Genomic DNA, 24,089 nt, shown 5'->3' on the forward strand with positions numbered 1-24,089 from the left:
CACATTTAATGCAATCTTTGAAAAGAAAACTTTTTTGGTCAAAATACAGATTTGAAAAGTGAATTTACAACTTATCGTTTGCACTCTGGGTGTTCGTGTAGGGTTTTCCCATTTGCAGCTGGATGACACAGGAAATCTGCACCATCATCTCCCGCTCCGCCTGGGTTTGTCCCCACAACTTGCTCTCAGGGAATGGGATTTGTTATGTTTAAAAACCAGACCTGGACTTGTTTGTTCTTTCATCTGGGAGGGATTCCAGGTCTGTCCGTTGTAGGGAATCAATTTATAGGGAATAAACTTGGTATGAAGCATTGGTTAGCAAGCTGTCAGCACTCCGGACCAGCCTGCGCTGAAGTGTCAATGCACAAGAGTTTTTTTCTCCTTGCTCTCCCAAAGGCATCACCATGTAAGTGGGTGATCTTCTGAGGAGCCACTTGCATCTCGTGCATGCCAGCACTCCTGCCTCTGCTCCCTTCTGATCCTGCTTGTTTCCACCAGAGCACCTTGGGCCCCCTGTTCTTCCCATCTTGTCCTCTTCTCTCTGTGTCTTTGCTGATCCCTACTTTTTGTGACTGTTCTTCTCTCCTGTCACAGTTTTTCCCTGTCACAGCACAGCCACTGCCTCATGTCCTCATGCTGGATTTCCAGAGCCTGAGCTGGGATTGTCCATGTCACTGCTTGATGGCTGATGTTGACAGGTCACCTGAGTCACCACTGAATCAACCCAAGCTCCAGCACCTCCCCACTGAAGAGAATTGCCCAACTTGGATAGAGCAGGTCCACAGCTTCAGGTGTTCCTTCCCTCCCAAAGCTCCTTTTGGCTGTAAGGTACATCTAGTTAGGAGCAAGGGTGCTATAATTATTCCCTTCCATGTCTGAGGAGAGAAGAGCTGAAGGATTTGATGATGTCTTCCTGAAACAGAGGCAATGAGATGCCCCACTCTGGGGAGTTGTGCTGTTGGGGTCCTCTCAGTCTGGGCATGCTGGTGTTCAGTGTCACCCCTGGCTGAGGAGCTGTGTGACAGGGGAGGCACAATGGGAGAGGCCACAGCCATGGTTTTCTTTTAGCACAAACCCTAAAATGTTTCCCTGGCTGGGAGCTTAGTGGTGGCAATGCGGTTAGTGACTTCTGGGGTCCTGAACTGAGAGTTCTGGGGACGGAGAGAGCTGGGCTTGTTCAGCCTGGGGAAGAGAAGGCTCTGGGGAGATCTTAGAGCAGCTCCAGTGCCTAAAGGGGCTGCAGGAAACCTGGAGAGGGGCTTTGGACAAGGGCCTGTAGGGACAGGCCAAGGGGAATGGCTTTAACCTGCCCGAGGGGAGACTGAGCTGAGCTTTTAGGCAGAAGCTCTTCCCTGGGAGGGTGCTGAGGCGCTGGCACAGGGTGCCCAGAGAAGCTGTGGCTGCCCCATCCCTGGCAGTGTTCAAGGCCAGGTTGGACACAGGGGCTTGGAGCAAGCTGCCCCAGTGGAAGTTGTCTCTGCTCGTGGCAGGGGCTGGAGCTGGAGGAGCTTTGAGGTCCCTTCCAACCCAAACCAGGCTGGGATTCTGGGATTCTGTGAAAAGTGATCACATTTAGAAATTCAGCTCAGGTAATATATAATATCCTCTCAGTGGTGTGAGAGTGAAGGTGGCTAAAATTGATACTGAAGGTTTGTTACCCCGGTGTGAACTCAGACAGTGAGTGAAGTCTCACAGCTGTTTCTCACTGTTTCTGCAGGAGTTATTTTCAAGTCATTTTAACAGCTTCACGTTTCCCCCTAACAAAACATCTCCCAGCTCTTGCTTCTTAACCAGAATCGCTGGACACCTCAGGGCTGCTCTGCAGAGTGCACAGCTGCTGCTGGTAGGAGCTGAGCTCACTTTTTCTATCCCCCACTCTGAGGAGCTGAGGGTTTCATTTCCTCCCTATTCAGAGCTCCCACCAGCAAGAGGGGCTGGAAGACATTGGAGATGGAGCTCCAGCCACTGTGAACATGAACCTCTTGGAGGAGGCTGGCTGGCTGTTTACTGCCTGATGAAAGCCAAACTTCAGGAATAATACGTTCAGGAACAATTACTGTATAACCCCAGAGAAGCTAAGATTGCGGAAAAAGGTCATCTTTATTAGAGTAGATACAGCAGTTCACTACAGGAAAGATCTAGAAGTAATTGAAAAGCTAACCCAAATCACAAACTAATCACCACTACGTGATCAATCTACCAAAACTTAGTGTGGCCAAGAATTCTCTGTGCTTTCAGACAGTAATTTCCAGCAGTGCAGAATGATTCCTCCGTTTCAATTCCCCTGTGGTGTCTGCTTTTTCTCACTTTGAGGGTGACATCTGGAGGATTTCAGAGCTGTTTTCTATCTGCCAGCTTGTCTCTTTTGTCTACATTAATAGGAAGAGAAAGAACAGTGATTACTTTGGTGTAACACACACACACTGCAGTGGGCACTGAGCTTAGTTTATGTCTCATCTCTCATTCCCATCTCTCAGAAGCTTCTTCATAGCATCGATTTGAATCACGCATCATCTTTACAATATAGCAGACCTTTAAAAGCTCAAGGCAAGTTTGACTTGCGTGTTCATACAGTTCCCCTGAGCTGGCCAAGCTTAAATCTCTTGTACCCTTTCATGTGGGGGAATGATTAACCCTTTTGGGCTTTACTTGATGTTTCCTGTAGCATAGTCAGAGATTGTTTTCAGATGTGTAACATCTTTTAAGGACTGAAATTTGCTAAATTCTGCCCAGAATCATAATTTGTTACTTATCAGATCTTCTTTTTGTGACACAAATCAGAGCAGCAGCCCAGTCTCTATAATGGACACAACTACCATAATGTACAATGTAAAGGTTTCCTGAAAGAGCAGGGATTCTTACCAGCCATTCCAGAAGAGGAGCCAAACATCCTGTAGAACAGAGAGAGAACAGTTGAAAGGAAACACATCAAATGCTGCCTGGGATGAGGCTGCACGAAAGCACATTCTCTACAATCAATCAGGCACATTTTGTGTATGGACAGTAAAGGGATGGTCATCTCCGTGCTCTCCCTTTCAGCTCAGGAGAGAGAATGGTTGTAGGAAATGTATCTTTTAACAACTGCAGTGGGAAAAGAAAATTATGGAGAAGAAGGAAGAGAGGAAATAAAAATCTTTCAACTCCTCCTTTTTGTTCCAGGCTATGAGATATTTTCCTCCTTGAGCTTTCTGGGAACTGGCAGTAAGTGAGTTCCCATGTGGGAGGTCCACTCCATGGCTGGCTGCAATGGCTTGTTTGCCTTCCCTTGAGAGTATCCTCTTCCACACAGATTACTCTGAGGCAAGAGCTATTTAACTGGTAACGGGAAGTTTATGGGAACTTGGTGTTGATCCTTCTGCTCTGTAAAACATTACTGGCTGCACTGTTTCCTGACTGTCAAGCAGACAATTCCGAGTTCCCACTTTAACTGTTAGTTGCATTTAACCTCTAGTGCTACTTGTCAGTTTGCCTTCTTGTTTAGCAGCTCTTTGAGGAGCTCAGTGTGAATGGGAATTGTAACATTTCTAGCTCCACCATGGTCCAGAAAAACTGTAGAAGCCCAGGACTGTTGCAGGTTGCATTTGCTGTGGTGCTGTGGCTAAGGAGCACCATGGCATGGGGCTAAGCAGACAGGTTTTCTACAGTGAGCAGTTACTTACTGGGACTCCTGGCCTTCCAGGAGCTGTCGATAAGTAGCAATCTCTTGCTCAAGGCGAGTCTTGATATCCATGAGGATCTTGTACTCGCTGTTCTGGCGCTCCATGTCCCCTCGGAGCTCAGCCAGCTGCGCCTCGACAGTGCCGATGAGGCCCTGGATCTGCGCGAGCTGGGCGCTGTATCGCCCCTCCGTGTCTGCCAGGGTGCTCTCCAGAGCCGCTTTCTGCGTGCAGGGGGGTGAAGGGAGACCACAAAAAGGTTGCAGGAAGGTTCAGGACTGTGCGGAAGGAGGGGAATAGGTACCCTCCCAGGGGGGATGCCCATGCAGCGTGGGTTGTAACGTACCATGCTGAGCTGGGACTGAAGTTCTATCTCCAGTCCTTGGAGGGTGCGACGCAGGTCAGTGACTTCAGACTGGCTACTCTGAAGTTGCTCAGTGTTGATAGCGACTTCGCGGTTCAGCTCCTCAGTCTGAAACAGAGAACCCATTGCAGGAGAAATGTGGGGCCTCCAAGCCCTAAGGCTTTCACAGCAGTTTTGTTCCCTGGATTGTTTTGGTATTTGTACAGTGGGGAGATTTTTCTACCTTGCTGTGGAACCAGGCCTCAGCATCCTTCCTGTTCTTCTCAGCCATGACTTCGTACTGGTCTCTCATGTCAGCCAGGATCTTGGACAGGTCAATGCCTGGAGCAGAGTCCAGTTCAACGCTGACTTCGCCAGCTATTTGCCCTCCAAGGGCACTCATTTCCTGTGTGGACATGGCAAAGGAAGACAAAAGAGGGTACGATCATAAACTGAAAACATACGAACCCTCCATTCTTTCTGACTGACTCCCCTTAAACACTTGCAAGGGGATCTTTAGTTTCCCAGTCCACACAGAACTCTTGCCTTCACTGTTGGAGAGCCCAGGACAATCCTGGGGGACTCCCCATTTAAACATGCTGCTTTTCTAATGTTACTTCCACACTTTTTCTTACCTCCTCGTGGTTCTTCTTGAGGTAGGCCAGCTCCTCCTTCAGGTTCTCGATCTGCAGCTCCAGGTCCGCCCTGGCCAGGGTCAGCTCATCCAGGACCCTGCGCAGGCCGTTGATGTCGGCCTCCACACTCATGCGCAGAGCCTGCTCCGTCTCAAACCTCGACAAAGCAAAGCCAGGCTGCTGAGGTGAGCTGACTGAGCCAGCCCACCACCACAAGCATCACCTGCTGTAGGTGGTTCTGAGTTTATGGGGTTTGTGATGTAGCAAATGTTGCCCAGCATTAAACTTTTCTCCACGTATCTTACACGATACCAAATTTTCCATGGTGGAGATGGTGCTTTAAGGCTGAACTTCCAAGGACTGGTTCAAACTCGTGCTCATACAGAGGTTTTATAGGCATTCCTTTCTCTTTCACAGCTACTGCCCTTTGGCTCAACAAGGGTTTTTACTTTTTTCCTGTGAGAAATGACTCACTCACTTGGTTTTGAAGTCGTCGGCAGCCAGCCTGGCATTGTCAATCTGCAGGACCATCCTTGCGTTGTCGATAGTGGCATCAAGGATCTACAAACAAAAGGAGTTCATTGCTGAGGCTGAAAACAACTGTGTGTGTTCTGCCCTGATGTGAAGATAGAAGAGTTAAAATCCTGGTTCACTTGCAGCTGCACCAAATAAAAGTGTATTTCATTTGGTCTCGGTAGGGAAATATCAATGATCTACAACAAATACATAGCACAGGTTTATCACCGCACTTGAGCCACGAGTGTTGGGTATGGGTACATCCTCTTCCTCTTATCTGGCATATGAAGAGGCTTTTAGCTACAAGTCCCACAGTGAGACATAACCATGTGCTGTCTTAGATTGGGAGGATTTGGGTGAGCCTGGGGGTAGGACTGCAGCAAGAAAGCAGTTCCCTGCAGAGCTGCAGGGCAGCCAGGCTAGCAGACTCCTCCTAGCAGGATCTGTTCTCATGCCGTGTTTTCTTAGCAGTGAGAAGCGGTTACAAGGTCTGTATGGTTTTAAAACAAATGACATTTTGTGTATCATAAACTGTACGAGATCGTGTTCCATTTGCCCAGTCTCTGAACACGTTTTTATTTCCTAGAGTATCCAGGACAGTGTGTATTGATTCTTCTAATGACTCGTGAAAGCCTCTACAGGAAATTTTGTTTATTTAGAGATAATCTCTGTTAATTCTTACCTTGAAATCATGTCTGGTTTTGCCTGCCACTTTTAAAACTGAAAAAGTCACCCGCAAAACCATCAGGAGCAACATTTTCTCTCCCCTAACTAAGGGGAGTAAAAGACATAAGGAGAAAATCTCATTGCCAGTTCTGCCTGTCCCGTTAGCTCAGGTTTAAATTCAGTGCAGAATGTGAATGACTGAAGCAAGGAGAAAGTGTGGGAATGGTCATGACCTCCAGGCTGAGCTGGGAAAACTGAACCTCCAGTTTTCATTCATTTATTTATATAGCTTAATCAGCTGCTACCTCTGTTTTCCAGGGTGTGCATCATCTCCAAGTAATCTGTTATCAGGTACCCATGAGCTGTTGGGGCAAATCCTACATTTAGATGCGGGATTGATACTGCATGTCTGCCACTTCCTTCTTGCATAAGCTGCCTGTTTCAGCACCTATACTGCAATACTTCAGTTCCAAGCTTAAGGAAGTGAAGCGTGAAAGGAAAATAAATCTGTGATGATGAAATCTTGAGCCACTGTCTCCACATTTACAAAACTCCTTCACAGATTTGTATTGTTCCTGTTAAAGCAGTGTATGTGTGCCTCAGGTCCTTCAAGCTGTGTGGCATGTAGCAGCTTACAGAGGCAGGCAGGTTGCTGTCACTTTTGACTCTTTATATTGATCAGAATATATATGGCCATGTATCTATTCAGAGGTCATATACATGTAGATGACCAGCAAGTGTGTATATGTGTGCATATATAAATATATAGATGCTTTTATCAGAGAATTAAGTACTAAAGCATCTCAGACTGACTGCTTTGCACATCCTCTTGGCTAATACTTGAAGAGTAGGTAATTCCATGCTGGTGATTTCCTTTCCTTGCCCCATCCCTGCATACTCATTTCATCTTCCTCTCCTTTCCAGACACCGCAGTGCCTTCTGGGTGTTCTCGGGTTTTTATGCTTCCCACTTAAGTGCAAATCTAAAATGATTTGAAATCAATATTAGCACCTACCTTGTCTCGAAGGTCTTCAATAGTGTTGTAATAGGCACTGTAGTCCCGAGCTGGGCCTGGGCCTTGTTTTTGGTACCAGTCTCGGATTTTAGTTTCAAGATCCGAGTTTGCCTCTTCCAGAGCTCGCACCTTCTCCAGGTAGGATGCGAGGCGCTCGTTCAGGCTTTGCATTGTTGCCTTTTCGTTGCCCGAGAGGAGGCCATCCACACCACCCAGACCTCCACCAAACCCACCACTGAAGCTGCTGCTGAAACTACTTCCATATCCCCCTCCCAGGCTGCTCCCTAGGCCGGAAGAGACAAACCTAGCAGAAGAGACTGACACCCCCCGGCCTCCAGAGCCCCCGTGGATGCTGGGGGCCCTGAAGGAGCCTCCGAACCGGGTTGAGGAGATGCCAGGTCCCCCTGCCACTGAAGAGGAAAACTGCCTGAAGCTGTAACTGGCCATGGTAAGAAACAGCAAGGACCTGACCGAAGCCTCGGCTCCCACAGTCGGTGATCCTGCAGCAGGAGTGTCTCGGCTCCCCCACCACAGCTCTTTTATGCCTGCTACAATGGGAGTTGTCTCCAGAATGTGTTATCTGAGACCCATGGAATTTATCAGCCTTAAGCCTTCTGCCAGCAAGGCAACCCCTCTCATTGGTCAGCAGCAGTGCAGTGGGCTGTTTCATTCCCAAATACCTTCACATACAGGTGCTGATTCCCTCCCCCTGACTGCTGCCTCTTGAGGCAGAAGGTGGGGTTCAGAGCAGGTCCCCCCCCCACGAGGAGCATTCTTCAGTCTAGTTACAGTTTAGCCACATGAAGACAAAGGGCTGGGGTGCCCGTCCCGCTGCAGCCAGCGCCTACCCACAGCCAAGGCACACAAAGACTTTCTTCATGTGATCCCAGGAAAGAGGGAGTTAGTAATTGTTAGACTGATAACAGAGCTTGAAAGGAGCCCAAATGGTGAACAACGTGTGCAGACCTGGATAGAGCAGGTTCCCACCCCTCCGTTTTGCTTACTTCCCCTCAGAAAATCTCTTTCAGAAGTAACATCTTCACTCTTTCTTTTCTGCTCTTTGTTCCTTGGGGCTGACAGTAGAAGAGGGGGGCTGACAGACAGCATGCCTGGTCTGAAGGATCCTGGTTTTCCTCAGAGGAGCTCTTTGAAGAAGGAGGAAGTGAGCTGCCCTTCCTGCATGTGCAGCTTCAGGGAGGCACCAGAACCAGCAGAAATTCTGCTACCAGCAAGTGTTCCCACTAAACAGAACTTAGAGGCACAGATGCATGAAGTGATGTTTCAATGAGAAATTCATTTAATACCAACAGAAAGAATTAAAGATAAGCCAAGTGAAATGAGTACTCTGTGCGGGGGCCTTTCTGCACCACCCATTACTGCTGTGCTCACTGTGTACAGAGAGAAATGTCCAACTGCAGGGCAAATACAGGGAGGGTAAAGGAACAAATACACAGACTGGAAGCTGGCCAAGGCACCTGCTCAGCACCCCCATTGGTCTGTATCTAATTCTGAGGCTGGAGCAGGAAGAGGAATTGTGCAGTGACTCAGGCACACAATGTAGTACTTGATATATACAGTGTGTAAACCAAGCTCCATGGGGCTGTGTAGTGTGGGCACAGTACAGCCCAGTGCTTTTCTTTCTGCAGAGGCTGTACAGCCTTTCCTAGGTGTACAGGAGCCCGTCAGTTTGTCATTCAGATCTCCTATAGATCTGAATGTCCTCCTCAGCCCTGGGTAGGAAAAACCAGCCCAGCAGGTAACTGTTCCAAGGCCTGTGCATAGGTGGAATAATAGCAGCAGACAGTTACAGTCTGCCTGCAGACAGCAGAGCTTCAGAAGAACAGGTATTTCATTGTTAAACATGAAATCCACAGTTGGAATATACCATGTGCTTTTCTTCACTGCACAGCCATGCGGGAAGCTTAAAGAACAGATACCAGCGTCGTCTGCTTCATCTCTTGCTTCAAGGAGAGAGGAACATCCTTCCCTCTTGGTACTCCTGCCTCACCTCCCATGTCAGGACCTCCAAGTAGTGTATTTTGGGCTTTGCAAAATGAAATACACATGTAAGATGCTGCCTAATATTTTATGATCCAGTTCATGACAGCTGGGATCTGGAAGTGCTCTTCATTCCCTCTGATACCCCTGAGTGAAGGTGCAATAGCCTGCACTGTGAGAACACCGGCAGTGTGCTGCCAGCAGGTTGGGTTTGCTTCAACACATGGGTATAAAGCTCCCCCAGCCTGAACTGTAATTCTTCATGGCAGCTTGGAAGTACACCTGGAAGTGTGAGGAGAGGAGCAGCTTGGGAGACACTGTCCAATGGAGTTACTATTGAATCTCATTTGTACCACCAAACGTATCCTAAGCTTCCAGTATCAAATCAGTCTTTCAAGCAGCATTTTCACTAAAACTGCATCTAAATTTTCAGAAAGCTTTTGGTTTTCTTTTAACTTTCCATCTGTCTTTTACCTCCATGGCTGCATGTGCTTGTTTTGGTTTGGACTCTCTGGAGGTGATAACATAAACTTAAAAGCTTGGAAAAAGCCTTTAGTGTGGCAAAGTATTTGCTAAGAAAGAATGCGCTTTTGTCATTCCACGTAGCTCTTTTTTTTCTCCCACTGCAATAAACCTAATTTATTACAGGGTCAGCTTTTCCCTAAAGAAAATACAAGGGATGGCTAAGAGAGGGAATTTCCTTTATCTTCATCTTATCAGAGGGAGATAAGCACATGAAGGAGAGACACATTTTTTTAAGGTAAAGTCATCCAGAAGGCTGGTGGAAGCAGCCCACGGCCAAGCTCCTGCCTGAGGCCTGGTTCTGCATCTCCTTTGCCTGCTCTGTGTTACTTGTCACTGCTGCTCTGTCAGTGTTCACATTATTTCAGGGTATTTTTATTCATTGTCCTGAAACCCGTTTTTTATTGTCCTTGAGTGACACTGGTGAATCCTTCACTCTTCTCACATCCTGCTCAATTTGCTTCTAGGCACTGCCAATGCACTTAGAATAAGATGAACTCTGAACATTCTAACCTACTTTATCAGTGCCTGAGATTCCACAGATGCCTCTGTGGACGAATGAGCAAGGCCAGGTTATCGTTCTGAAATCGCCTTGGAAATCTTCAAGTGTTTATCCCTTCTGAGAATTCATTCTTTCTGCCTCTGCTTCCATCAGTGAAAATGGGCTTCTGGGCTCCTCTGTGTGCACATTCTCACTCTTCATCTCTTCTCTTGCTCACGAAAGCTTTGGCTGTCCCACCCTGCTGATCGGGTCATTTGCCTTCCTAAAGCGCCAGCTTCACATGCTTTGCTCTCCTCCTGAAGATCGTGGCCATGAAACCTTTGAATCACTTTAATTCAAACACAAAACTTTCTGTTTTTTTTTTCTTTGAACCTTGCTGTGGGCAGAACCAATGATAACAATTTCTCTGCAGCTGGGACTAAAATAACGGTGTTGAATGTCAGCTGAAGCTCCAATTCTTGGCTTTCTTGCTTTTATATCCCATCATTAATCTTTTTCATAATCCTCACAAGCCTCACGTTGCCATCTTTTCACTGGCTGTGCCAGCAGATCCAAAGACAAGAGTGTTGATGTGCTGCGAGGCAGGTCCCAGCACATGCAGCGGGCTGGGAGCAGTTGGAAGGAGGGGGTGCAGGGGCAGGGAGCAGCAGTGTTCTCTTCCTCAAAAATGCTAGTTTTGCCAAGCAGAGGGAATGTGATTTGGTGAAGAGACATGCATGAGGTGCCCTGTGTCTGCAGTGAAAGGGATGAGAAGTGAGGTCCTGGAAGGGATCAGTATGAGGATAACAGGAAACAAATCATAAAGAACTCAAACACTTCAATAGCTGAGAGCAATGCAAATACTTAACTCCTTGAAGCTGGACATGGTGTGTGCTTTTGCAATACCTCAGTGTTGTCTCTGTTTCCCTAGAAACAGAAATACCTTTAAACTCTTGACTTCCCTCTCAATCCAGAACTATAATTGTAGTGCATATCAGGGGGTGAGGTACCTGAGCTAGGAAAGGAAGCAGATTTTCTTCTAGCAGGTTTAAAACTGGTGTGGGAAGAAAGGATCAGTTAAGACACCATGCTCAGATGAATGAAAGATAAGTCACTGGCTGTATTTTTATACTTCCTTTATGCTGTTATCTGGCTGGTACATCTCAGCAAGGTATGATGGGGCTGGAAACTACTATTGAGTCCAAGGTCTAACTGCTGAGAGGCCGGGTTCCAAAAGTCAGGTTTCTGCAGGCAGCTCAACAGGCAGTGCCAAAAGCAAATAGACTGAACCTGTCCCTGGCTTCAGAGGAAGCAAGTCCGTGTTGGATGCTGGCTGGGCCAGCTGCAGGGCTGCCTGATTCACATGCAGGAGGGCCCCGGGGCGGGGGTTCCCATAGGCCACATGGAAAATTCCTGCTAAACAAAATATAATCCCAGACTTGCTAGAAACACAGAGCAGGCTGGATTCATACACAGAGAGATGAGCTGCTTTATTCCGTTTGTGTCTGTAAAGCATGTGGAGAGCACACTTGTGTTTTCATTATTTAGATCTATGGCTATGGGTTCATAGATTTGCATAGATTTGTATTCATATGCCCATGTGTTATTATTTCTTTTAATAATTTTATGAGAGCATAGTTTGGTCATTGTGACAATCCACAGCTTCCAGTAAGGGAAGAGATTTTGCTGTGTGAGTATGAAACGTGAGAAATGAGGAGCTCTTTGTACCCTGTTGATGGATCCTCTCAGCTGGGCTGGGGCTCTGCTGATCCTGCAGTGGTTTCAGACTGGCTTTTGCTTGAGGGAAACTCTTAAGTCTCCAGATCTCTGTTAGGTTCAGTGAGAAAACCCAGCTCTGTTGCTCTATGAGAGCAAGTCGTGGAGCCACTGGTTCGAGGAGCTGCTGCCAGGGAGCTGTTTTAAACCAGCTTTTCTCCTGGTGACTGCCAGCTCACAGGAAACGTGTTCAGCAGCCCTGGGGTGTCAGCCCAGTGTGGGCGCACACCCCTGGGGACAGGAAGGGGGATTTCTAACTGTGCTGAACAGTCTGCTCTGTTTTCAAACAGGAGTAGTTTACAGGCAGTGTCACAGTCAGTGTGTTTTGGGTGCATTCCCTTCTTGGGCAGCCCTGGCACTGAGACCTGTGGTTTTCCAGCAGCCTCAGACACTTGGATTTAGCTTTAAATCTTTCTTTAAGCACAAAGTAAGGTCTGCATTGGCTGCCTAGATGTTTGGGGCAGCCCATCACCCCCAAATCAAGCTGACTGGAATACCTGCTTAGTGCCTTTTCACTCTTTTCTAATGGGTTCATCTTTAATAACTAGTATAACCTCTCAGATTCTGCTGACGTGATTCCTAAGAGCATTTTCAACAGAAAGGAAGCATCGGCATTTGTTTAAAATCTTTGTGTGGAATCACCATGAACTTTCTGGTGCTGCTGTAACTTCTGACAGTGTGACGTGGGGTTGTGGGAGAGAAGTGAACTCACGGCAGAAACGTTGTGTGAATAAGGCTGTGAGCGCCTTTGATCCACAGCCTGGCTCCGGCTGCCAGGGCTGGAGAGTGTGCCAGGGGAAAGGTGTTCCCTGGAGCCAACCTTCGCACGGCAGCTCCGAGCGTGGGCTCCTAAATGTGGCTCATTAGGAGTAATTGCAGCCTCCATAAACTTCTCTTTAGGCAGCACTAAACCAGTCAGGGGAGTCAGCCCCAGCACTCTTAGAGCTGCACGTTCACTGTAGAGAGCATTTGCTCTTTGTTCACAGAGAGCGTTTGCTCTCGATGTCTGTCATAGGCTGAGAATACTTAAGAAATGTGGAGGTTTGTTGGGATGTTTTGTATTACATGGAACTTCATAGAAATGTCTTACTTGGAACACAGAAAGGGTTTTCCTACAGGAAGGTTTGTACTCGCTTAACTTCCTGCTGCTGTTTTCATGATGGTAGGCTGGTAACTGTGAGGAGTATCACAGAAGTAGCTTCCTCTCACCTGATTTTTCACCAGAAGCCCAGTCAATCAGATTCGGTTTCCATCCCTTGACGTGGGAGGTGCAGGGGGGACCCTGCCCTGCAAGGGCTGAGTGGAGTGGAGGAGCCTGGCCAGGCTGTGCCTGGGGGTACCATGTCCTTGGAGCCAGGAGTGCAGGAGACAAAGCTGCGAGACCCCGGAGCAGCAGGCTGCTGTGCCTGTCAGCCTTTGGAAACAGCAGCATTCCCGTGGCACTAGGTCCTGCATGGCCCCATCCAGCGTGAGCCCCTCAGAGAATTCAGCAGGTTCTCGGTTTGGTTTCTTCTTTATTTCCCCCTGTCATCTTCATCAAACCTCCTGAAGTTGTTGCATTGTGCAGGTGGGGATGATTAATTTCCAGAATTAAGAAACTCAAACACACCCAAAGATTATAACGTCCACAACCTTTGGCAATGGTGACAGCACCAAGTGTCGGTATCTCCACAGTCCCCCCTACAGGCCTCCTTTTAAAACACAACAGCATTTAATTCAACTTCATCCTTAACAAACTCCTGCTCCTTGCCATGCTCCTGGCTGGCTGCACCAGGCCCTGTTGCTGCTAAATGAGTTGAAAACGGACACAAAGCAAATTCAAGGCTAACTCAATGCATGAAAGGACAATCCAGGAGGTTTGGATGGAACCTGAGTTTACTGATTTCGTATGGAATTAACTCAAAACCTTCAGACAGAATTATGTGAAACGTGTGTTTCCTTTTCTTTTCCCTGGCCCTTGTAATGAGTTAATTTCTAACCTTTTTAATGTCCATTTGGTTTATTACCTCCTCTGGTGTCACAATGTTGAAAAACATATCAATTTTATTCTTATTTGAGCTGTTCAACTGCTTCCCAGGTCTGAAGCCTGAATTTAACTTTGAGACTGTTTTGGACAGTTTCTGTCCCAAATCCTGTGGTATGTTCTCTGTATTTGTCACTAGAGGATGCTGTGGGAACCGCCACACTCTGGCTGACTCAGCTTGTACTGCGTTCTCCTGTGGGGTTAGTCAGGGGAGCAGAACTGCATTCCCTGGAGTCAACGCTGCCAATGCAGACTGATTCCAGCTCACTCTGTCTTGTCGTGATGGGGTTTGATATTACAGTGAGCAGACTATGCCCTGGTAAGTCCTGACTAGTAACTCCACCAAGTAAAGCCAAAGGAAAGCCGGAGGCTGGTGTGCTTGGCTCGGCTCAGCCCAGCTCCTTTCTGGGATCAGAAATGTTCTTTCTTTTCCAGCTATGGTCAGAGAAGCTATTTCATCCCACAGTCCATTCTAGCTGGCTGATGCTGAGGTTTAGGCCTGGGTTTTGAGGTAATCAGCCCTGGTTGATACGAGAAGTAACATGGAGCATAAAGCAGAAGATGAGCCTCTGTTAGCTTGGTCAGAGCATGAGTCCTGCTGTGACTCACGGGAGGGGCATTTTTGCTTTGACTTTACAAATCTCCTTTGTTTTCTAGGGAAATAGTTTCTCTGACTCATCTCTCTTCACTGCTGTGCTGAAGATTCAGCTTTGGTTTGTAACATGTAGAGAGTTTGATGCCTTTTTAAATAAATTATCCAAGGTGGTGATGTTTTCCGTGACCTGAACCTGTTTGCAAACCCATGGGCAAGGGAAAAGCTATTGGGCAGAATAAAAAATTGCTTCTTGTGCTGCTCAGAGAACAACGAAGCTTGTGAGACCCACCCTGCGTTCCTGGGCAGCTGAGTCACTCACCCAGAGGTGGTGGACCCTGTTCAGCTGCTTTCTCCCACTGCAGATCAAAGGGTGAAACAGGGATTTGTGGGGTTTGAGTGGGATATTGCACCCATTTGTCTTCCCCTGCTGAGCCCAAAGAATGTCAATGTGTTACGGGAAGGGGAGCAGATTTAGTAGGAATGGTTGAGCCTTGCCTCTACCCTGCCACCCTCCAGCCATCCCTCCAGAGCACTAGAACCGTGGAGCTGGGTATACTGGCCTAGGCAGTAAGAGAACACAGTTCCTTTATTTTGAATCAGCAGATAAAAGACCTGAGCCCAGATCATCCGACATGTCAGGAGGAATCATCCTAACACTGGAACTTAGTGTTATAAGGAGAGCTTCTTTCTTCCACTCATCGCCCATTTCCTGAACAAATCCTTTGCTTTTATTGAACAAGTTTAGGAAGAGCCCTCGTCTGGAAGCTGCCAGGAGAGGACTGATTCCTCCTTCAGTGACCCAAGTGAAAATGGTTTTGATTTGACAAAAATTGCGTGAAAGGTTGGGGTTAATGTATCCTCATTGTTTCAGATCAGCTGCTGAACCGGCAGAGCAGGGACTTGCACAGCCCTTGCGATGGTGCACTCTGAAAAGGGGCTTTACCCATCCCTTGTTCTTCCTACAGGTGTCACTCTTGAGTTTAACGTGAATGTATTCGTTCCTCTGATCTTTTATCCCTACATCATCTGATGGAGTTAGGATTCACACATTTCTTTGCGACCATCTGACATATACACCCAGCCTTAATTTCTCCCTGAAGATATGTATCATTTAAATACAATATTAATATACCAAAGAGATTGTCGGACACAGTTTTCTTTGCATTGCAGAAGAGTAAAGTTTTATTAGAGGCAGAAAGTAGATCACCAACTGCACTGCGGAGAAGTGCATGTACATATGGTGGCTGCACATGAAGCACAGTATAAAAGGAAAAAGGAAATAATTTTAGGAGAGTCCTAGAAATGGTTCATCTTGACTTCAGGGGTAACGTGTGCAGGGCAGTGTGTGCTGGGCAGGGGAGCAGTGCTGCTGTGTCTGGTGCTCTGGTGACTTCTTCAATCAGGGAAGACCAGTGCATCGGTGGTGTCTTAATACACTCGTGACTGCCCTGTGGAATGAAAGAAGAAAGCATTACTCTGATGGGGAAATCAAGAGTCTCTTGCAGCACTGACATTTCAAATGTATCCAGTATTTAAGTGTCCATCTCTGTTACCAAAAGCCTGGGAAAGCAGCTTAGCTTGCTCCTGTAACTGCAGCTAAGACACCTTGAAATTAAGAGATTTGGTTGTGAATGCTTTAATCCCCATTGTGATTGCAAAAGGGGTAGTACCAGCAGGAAAAGGGATGAAGCAAAAATATGAAAGCCAGGGAAGCAGGATAAATTAGGATCCTCTTTGGAACGTGTTTCTTACCTGCCTTATCACTGGATTGCCCATGAGAGTAGGAAGTAGAATAAGAAGTGTGGGAGGACATTCCCCCTCCTTGGAGAGCTCCTTGAGATGTTCTGTGCAAGGAAAGGAGTTTTAATGAGGGGAATGATAAATACATTCACAAAGAGCTGCTGTGCAGGTAACAGCTCGGCCTTTCCTGGACCTTGCCAATATTTCTTTATATTGCATATTCTGTTCCCTTCAGCTCTATTTTCCTAGAAAGTGGTAGAAGCAGAAGTAACAAAAGACTGTAGAAATAACTCTTATGCTTTCACAGCCCAGCTGTGCTTGCCCATCTGCTTATAGAAGGCAGTACAGGACAGTTTGGTTTTCCTCTGAAGGAATCACTCTGCACAAAAGAGGCCAAAAGGAACAGATTAACTGAACATGTCACTAACTGTGCTCTGTGTTTTCCTCTGTATTTGATGAGCTTAGTAAGTTTATGTTATACACATTTCAGTGCAGATCCTGAGAATATATCTGTTGTATTTAGATTTCAGCTACAGACTGGTAAAATTCTGCTCTGTCTTCTGTGAGTCCCAGTAAAGAAAAAGTTGTAGTAGGATTTATGCCCTTATTTGCAAACAGAATACATACACAATGTCCTGCTGTCCCTCCTGCAGCAGAGCCCGGTACTGAGCAATCTCCTGCTCCAGGCGGGTCTTGATGCCCAGGAGCATCTTGTACTCCTGGTTCTGACTCTCCATCTCACAGCGGATGCTGGCCAGCTCCTCCTCTACAGAGTTGATCTGCCCTTGGATCTGTTGCAGCAGGCAGCCGTAGCGAGATTCGGTTTCTGCCAAGGAGTTCTCCAGAGAGCCTTTCTGCAAGTGGGAATGCAGGAGTTGAGGACCAGAGCTGTGCCCGTGCCCGCTGGGAGGAGGGAAGTGCCCTCAGGCACCGTGGCCCACGTACCGTGCTGAGCTGCGCCTGCAGCTCGATCTCCAGGTTCTGCATTTCACGCCTCAGCTCCGTGAGCTGTTGGCTGCTTGTCTGGATGTCCTGGCTGCTCGAAGTGACCTCACGGTTGACTTCTTCGATCTGCAGGAGGCAAAGCCCAGCACAGTTTGTGGGTGAGAAAGTCCCTTCAGTGGGCAGGCTGGCTGACTGAGAGGCTGGACAGCCAGGGAGGCTCTCCCTTTCAGCCTGTCCTCATGGATTCATCTGAGTCATTGCTCCATAGATCCTGACATTCCACCCCCCTTTGCCCTAGTCACTGCTACCTACATCAGAGCTACATCCGTGCTTCATCATGGGAGTAGTCATTGCTACATACCTTGACTTCATACCACTGCTCCACCTCTCTGCGGTTCTTGTCAATGATCTGCTCGTATTCGTTCCTCAGGTCATTCAGTATCTTGGTGAGGTCTTGTCCAGGGGCAGCATTGACCTCCACACTCACATCACCTCCAGTCTGAGACTGCAGCTGCCTCATCTCCTGCAGAGTGAGTGAAGAGAGAAGCAAAGAGGCCGGTCATTGCTTGTGTTGGGGTCTGTGGTGAGAGCAGTGTGAAGGCACAAAGGAATGACAATCACATGAGATTAGGCTGAATTGCTCTGATATGTGACTTTGGGAACCCTGAAGAATCGTACCTCCTCATGGTTTCTCTTAAGAGCAATCAGCTCATCCTTCAGGACCTCGAGCTCAGATTCCAGGGAAGACCGAGTGCGAGTGAGATCATCCAGGATGTTTCTCAAGCCATTAATGTCAGCCTCCACAGTCTGACGGATTACCAACTCATTCTCATACCTGCACAAAAGAAAAGAAGCAGCATTACACATTCATTTCATTACTGTGTGTAGGCTTGATCACACCACCCGGGACAGGGTTTCATGCCCTGCTTTCAGGAATCCCTTAAGATTCATGAAATGACATGGAAGGTTCCAGAGAGATACTCACTTCATCCGGAAGTCATCAGCTGTCATCTTGCTGTTATCAATGTCCAGAACCATTTTGTTATTCTCTACAGTGGCAGCAATGATCTACAAAAGGAAAAGATGGAGAGAAGTCTTTCTGTGTCCCAGACTTCCAGGAGGAGAAGAAAGGAGGCCCAAATTTTATCAGGGTGTTGTTGAGGGTCTTGGAGTTGTTTCCTGCGGTTACACAGGGCCCGCAGAAAGTTATGCCATACCGCAGGAACCGGTGTGTACAAGGTTTTGGCTTCCCCAAACATTCTAGTGAAAGAATATATTGATGGGGAAAGAATAGAAGAACTTTTGTGCTGGGAGATGCCCCATTCTCTGGGCTTCTTCACTCTGCGTGTATAAGGAACCATCCTTATACACTGTCCCTGATGCTGTAATCTGTCTCATTTAAAAACAAAGCTGATTGTAAGGGCAGACCTTGGTCCTTCCAGCTGGTTACTGGTGCTGTCCTACCTGGTTCTGGAGTTGTTCAATGGTCTGGTAATAGGAGCTGTAGTCCTTCGAAACGCCGGGAGCTTGTTTCCTGTACCACTCCCGGATGTGGTGCTCCAGCTGAGCATTTTCTTCCTCCAGCCTTCGCACCTTGTCCAGGTAGGCGGCCAGGCGGTCATTGAGGTTCTGCATGGTGACCTTCTCATTGCCGCTGAGCAGGAGGTCCCCTCCGGCACCAAAGCTTCCCCCAAAACCGCCACCAAAGCCCCCCCCCATGCAACCCCCAAAGCCCCCAGTGAGGCTGCCTGCGCTCATGCCCCCACCATAGACAGTGCCACACGCTCCCCCCCCATAGCTGCCCCCGCCGACGACGGAGGAGGCGTAGCGCCTGCAGGAGACGGAGGAGCTGCGGCCGCTCCCGCCACCGCAGGCACCGCCACCGCCGCCGCTGCGGTACGAGGTGCTGGATGTTCTCTTGATGCTGCAGCTCATGGTGGAAGGAATCAGAGATCCGGCCCCAAATGCAAAGCCCGTTGCAAGCTTGATGGAGACTGTGCGACTGCAGGCTGTGTCCTCGCTGAGGGCATTTATAGCGTGCTGGGTGGGTGTCAGCTGAAGGCAGCCCGGCTTCCCAGGAGGTTTGCCAGCCCCAGTGCTCATGCCAAAAGTGATGTGCTAAGGGGAATTTCTTTTGGGGCTTGGGACAGCCCTCCCCAGAGGTATTGTGTCTGTGTGCTGATTCACCTGAAGCACACATTGTAATTTCAGGTGGGTGGCTGTGTGTTAGATTTTGTTTCAGATAGTGTGTTGCTGGCTACTTAGTGAGAGAGACTCATTTTAATGGCTCTTCTTTGTTCTTTGGAGTCATTTTTTGTCCGCAAGCAGGTGGTGAAAGCACCACCTAGTTACTCTGTTTTAGTTTCAGTGTGGAAGAAATATGAACTCAGGCACCCCAAGAGTGAGTCTTGTTCCATTTTACCTCCAGTACTGCCAGTGAGTGACCCTTTTAGAAATGGAATCTCTATGAATTTAGGTCCTTCTCTGCAAAGAAAGCTCACCCTGGGTGCTGCCTTTCAGAATGCTTCATGGTAAGTCTCGATGGAATAACCTCTGTAGAAACAATGATATTTCTGTTGTCACCAAACTCTGGTAGTATCACTTCCAGGAGTTAATCTCATGTCTCACACAGTGATAGATACACAGTGATGGAGTTTTGAAGTGGTGATTTGTGCAAATTTCCCCTCACTCTCGGATTTACACTGAAATAGATGTGTAGGGTGGATAAGGCATCACTGGCTCTGTCCTGGGAGAGGAGAGCAAAAGGATTCCTCTTTCCCACTTAGCAAAATGGAGGCTCAGATGGTTATCAGCTTGCTCTCGAGGAAGGAGCTGCCAGGCCTCTGTAAGATAAAGGACAGCCCTGCTCCCCACATAAGAAAGGCACCATCTGGGTTTGAGTGTGTTTTAGCTGGAAGCTAAGGGGAGCTTTTTATCTATGGAAGGCAAAAGGGTCTGGAAGCTGACTCCATTGAGGAAGCTTTAGATGGAAAAGAGAAAGAGTTTTGAGATTGACTGTGATCCACTGGTGGTAGGGGTTTTATCCTCATATAGCAGAGACAGCCCTCAGGACCCTTTGGATCCCCTCACTCTCTCTCTCGTCTCTCTGACACTGCAACTTCTGGAAGACATAAATGTTAAGCCTCTTAAGACAAGGGGCATCTTTAGATGAGAGCCTTTGATAAGACTTCATCTCAATATTCCTAGCTGATTTCACTGTTCCTTTCTGCATTTATGATCTCGCTTGCACACAGTTTGCAGCTGTGGCTGGAGCAACATTCCCTCTCTTAGCCACAAGGATTATGAGATCTGTGATGCGTGTTGCGGCTGACTGAAGACTCGTGGAAAACCATTTACCCTCCTCCTTGATACCCCCCCCCCCCCCATTTTCATAGATATGCTGAAGATAATGCAACACTTTGATCTTTATAGCTCTGATTGTTCTTCTCTTGGTAGCTCTCTGCTGACCTGCCCGTCAGAACCAGTTGCTTTGCCTGTGTTACTGAGCCTGAGTCATCATTATTAAAAAATAAGAATTATTTTCTCACAGGGTGTGATTCCTTAGTCATATTTTCCTCATTAGATTGTTGAAATGCACCTTTCTTCTTCCCTATGAGATGCTTATTGTTGATTGGCATTAATGCCAGAGGTGTTGATTTTATGTCTGCTTCTCGGTAGTGTTGCATCATAGCATCTGACCCAACGATTTCAGACGTTTCCCAATGCTGTCATTTCGTACCATCAGCAGTGTCCTGCCTGTTCTCTTTCTCTGTCCCTCCGTCCATCTCTTCTTCTTTTTTCTTCTTTGAAAAGCTGATCTAACTTTGCTAACTGCTGTAACTGGATCACAAAGACTTAGACTTCCTATTTTGTAACTCGTAGGCATTGCCATGTGTCCTGTGCATTTTTGGCCCCCCATCCTGTGGCCACAGCTCGTTGGTCTGAGATGGCTCTTGTCAGTCCATTTGGACATGCCAATTGACTTCCCAAGCCAGAGCCAGGTCTCCCAAGGTGCCATCAACAGTCCCAATCCCTGTAATGACAGAAAAAGTCGGAGGTTTTCTGGTGTAGAGGTGTAGAGGCTCCTCAGCCCTTTGAGGAGACTGTTAGAGCTTTGAAATCATACCTGCCCCTGCAAGACTTTCTGCTCATAGTGCACCTTAGGAACATCTGTAAATGAGAAGTTTTTGTAGTGCCAGTGTTATGAAGCCTTTCCAAGTGCTGGGCTTGGCTGGGAGAGAGTTAATTCCCTTCACAGCAGCTGGCATGGGCTGTGTTTTGGATGTGTGCTGGAAACAGCCTTGATGTTTTGGTTACTGCTGAGCAGTGCTTACACAGCATCAAGGCCTCACCCCACTAGTAGGTGGGTTGGGGGGCACAGGGGGCTGGGAGGGGACACAGCCGGGACAGCTGACCCCGAGTAACCCAAGGGATATTCCAGATCATAGGGCATCATGCTCAGCATATAAAGCTGGGGGAGAGGCAGGAAGTGGGGGGCATTCAGAGTGATGGTGTTTGTCTTCCCAAGTAACCATTATGTGTGATGAAGCCCTGCTGTCCTGGAGATGGCTGAACACCCACCTGCCTGTGCAAAGTGCTGAAGGAATTCCTTGTTTTACTCTGTAGGTAGCTTTTGCTTTACCTGTGGAGCTGCCTTTGTCTCAGCCCAGGAGTTTTCTCACATTTCCCCTCCTGATTCTCTCCCCATCCCACTGGGGGGAGTGAGCGGCTGCGTGGGGCTGAGGTGCGGCTGGGTTACACCACACCACAAGTGCTGTTTACTCACCGGAGAAATTGGATGCAGAGCCACAAACAGATACTTTACATTGGCAAAAGAAGCAAAAGCAGGCAGTGGTTTTTGTAGAACCTAGGATGCCATTGCTGAATATGTCTTTAGTCACACAAGAGGGAGAGGACAGCCTCAGAAACAATTACTGGTAATTAACTGTTCTACCACAAATGAGTCAACTGAGGTCTTGGTAAGAAGGGTACTACTCCCATGAGTTTCATCAGGAGCTCCATCGGTGCCTTCTTCATCCATTACCCATCACCCTTCAGCATCACTGCCCTGTGCATCTCTTGGCTTTGTTCAGAGATGAGGGATTTCTGTTCTTGTCTCTTTCGTAACTCCCTGGGATGGAGCCATACCCTTGCGCATGTGTAACCCTACAGAAACTCCCATGAAGTGTGAGCTGTTTTAGTGCCACAGTCCATCTACACTGTTATCCAGTGGTCCTTCCTACCACTGAAAAAGAAAAGTTTAGAAGTAATTCCCTGGGGAAATGAAGCTCTTTCCCTATAGCAACCTTTTCCTCTTCTCCTTCTCTCTACCTGTTAGAATATGCTGTTATTATCAGTGATGTTAACTAGTGGAATTCTAAATTCCTCCTTGCCAAAGCCCTTTTTTTTTTCCTATAGATCTTTTCAGAACAATAAGCAGCTGTATTGCTTTTTCTAAGCACCATGGATGAGTGAAGTGAGTGGCAGGAGCACACAGCGATACCAAGACACCCAATTGAGCACAGGACAAGGTTTCTGGAGGACCTGCCAGCTGCAGTGGGGTGTGCTGTGTCTCTGGCCTGTCCATGCCATGTTCCCTGTGTTTTCCTGAGGCCAGCCATACCCCCATGCTCAGGTGGGGGTTATTGCCTCAGGAGTCGGTGCTGGGGGGGGAGAGGTGTTGCACTGTCAGCAGCAGGAGGGCTCCACCATGGGGTTAATCCTGCTGGCAGCTTCGCAGCACACCCACTTCTTCCAGTCTGAAGGGTTTTCATAGCTTTGGTCTTGCAGATTTAACTTCAGACTGCTTCCCAGAGACCCCGCACCCTTACATGGCAGTTCAGAAGGGGAGAAAGGGAGTGCAGCTCTCGTGTTCCCTGCGGCTCTCTGCGTGTGGAGGCTGTGGCTTTGATTATCCTGATGCTTCTCTGTGCTTCTGGGGAATTAGAAGGAAGTAAAATAACCTTTCAGCACTTACTTATACACACTAACTGCAGTCTAAGCTTCCATAATCCCACCTCAAAAAAGATGTCTTAAGCTGTTCTGGCTATGGTAAGTAGAGCTGAGACTTGAATGAATTCTGGTATCCTTTGGAGATGAAAGTTGTGTTTGCAGTTGCTTTACATCACTTTCTATACTATTAAAACCTGAAATGAGTTTTCCTTTCTTTGGAGAAGGGCTTTTATTCATAAGAATTCCTGAAACTGGACTAAAAAAGTCAGCTTGGAAACCAAGTTTTTCAGCATGAATAGAAAGTGTCTTCTTTGTGGATTCTTACCACAGACTGCAATCATGGCATTAATTGTGAGTAATTGTGATTGTAATCCACATGATTATGGAAAGAAGACCTAAATAATACTCCTGCAAGATGTTTATGATGGGAAAACTTTTCATTTCATTACTCTGACAGAACAATACCATCAGTCTTAAATGGAACAGCAGCTACTAGATTGATAGGTACAGGCACTTGTAACTGAAGGAGGCCTGGTTGGTTTTGTGTGTCTGAGGCACATAGACTGGAATGGGGCTTCCCTGTGATCTTTAGAAAGCAAAATATGTATAAAATATCTGTTCTAATTTAGCGTTGCCCTCTCACCTCCTATTTTATTCCGTATTTTATCTTTTTAAGCAGAAAAAATACATATAGAAAATACTTTCAGCAGATTAAATGTCTCTCATTTCTCTAAGGCATATCAGCCAGGTGAGTGAACTGACCAGTTCAGGTTCTTGCTATTATATTGGCATTTAGATTGAAAATTGTACCATAAACCTTAGGAATGTTTTTGTGCTTGATACTGAAGGAAACAGGCACACTGCCTTGTGGCTGTATTGCCTAACAAAAGATGGCAATACGTAATTCTCTGCCTAGTCCAAGGTGGGGAAATATTTGATGTCAGGAAATCCATAGGGACTGGAACAACCTACCCTGAGTCACATCTTCCCTTTGGAACTCTGGCTATGTTGAGCTGAGTAAAGCCAGAGGTTAATGGGCTCAGGTGAGTCATGGTAGTGGCACTGAGCACAGTTTAGTACATTAACAGTTAATGAATCTTCAGAGAGTTCCCCTCATTGGCATTTTCTTTCTCCTGTCACTCTTCGTTCCTAGTGTCCTTAGTGAACAGCATCAGGGCAGGGGGTCGGGAAGGAATCCCTTAGTGGCTATTAGAAAACAGTGTGCT

At 47.3% G+C, this 24,089-nt stretch overlaps 2 protein-coding genes across 2 annotated transcripts; both read right to left on the reverse strand.

The window, feature by feature from the left end:
- Positions 1–2,081: 2,081 nt before the first annotated feature.
- Positions 2,082–7,547, reverse strand: LOC134168932 (keratin, type I cytoskeletal 19). Its single transcript, XM_062629093.1, has 8 exons — positions 6,832–7,547; positions 5,113–5,195; positions 4,635–4,791; positions 4,244–4,405; positions 4,003–4,128; positions 3,660–3,880; positions 2,863–2,891; positions 2,082–2,369 (listed from the first exon to the last, which is right to left on the reverse strand). Exons 1-8 carry the CDS (start codon positions 7,276–7,278, stop codon positions 2,332–2,334), a joined length of 1,263 nt encoding a protein of 420 aa, XP_062485077.1. The 5' UTR covers positions 7,279–7,547; the 3' UTR covers positions 2,082–2,331.
- An 8,194-nt stretch (positions 7,548–15,741) lies between these two features.
- Positions 15,742–18,846, reverse strand: LOC134168917 (keratin, type I cytoskeletal 13-like). The gene is given in 9 exon segments (XM_062629066.1): positions 15,742–15,771; positions 15,774–15,943; positions 15,946–16,070; positions 16,594–16,820; positions 16,912–17,037; positions 17,273–17,434; positions 17,590–17,746; positions 17,897–17,979; positions 18,376–18,846. Coding segments are annotated over 9 exon segments (1,551 nt in total).
- Between the last annotated feature and the right edge of the window lie 5,243 nt (positions 18,847–24,089).

The sequence above is a fragment of the Pezoporus occidentalis genome, unplaced genomic scaffold, assembly GCF_034315485.1.
Source record: "Pezoporus occidentalis ecotype Australia unplaced genomic scaffold, CSIRO_AGI_Poc_V1 ctg328, whole genome shotgun sequence".
Taxonomy (NCBI): Eukaryota; Metazoa; Chordata; class Aves; order Psittaciformes; family Psittacidae; genus Pezoporus; species Pezoporus occidentalis.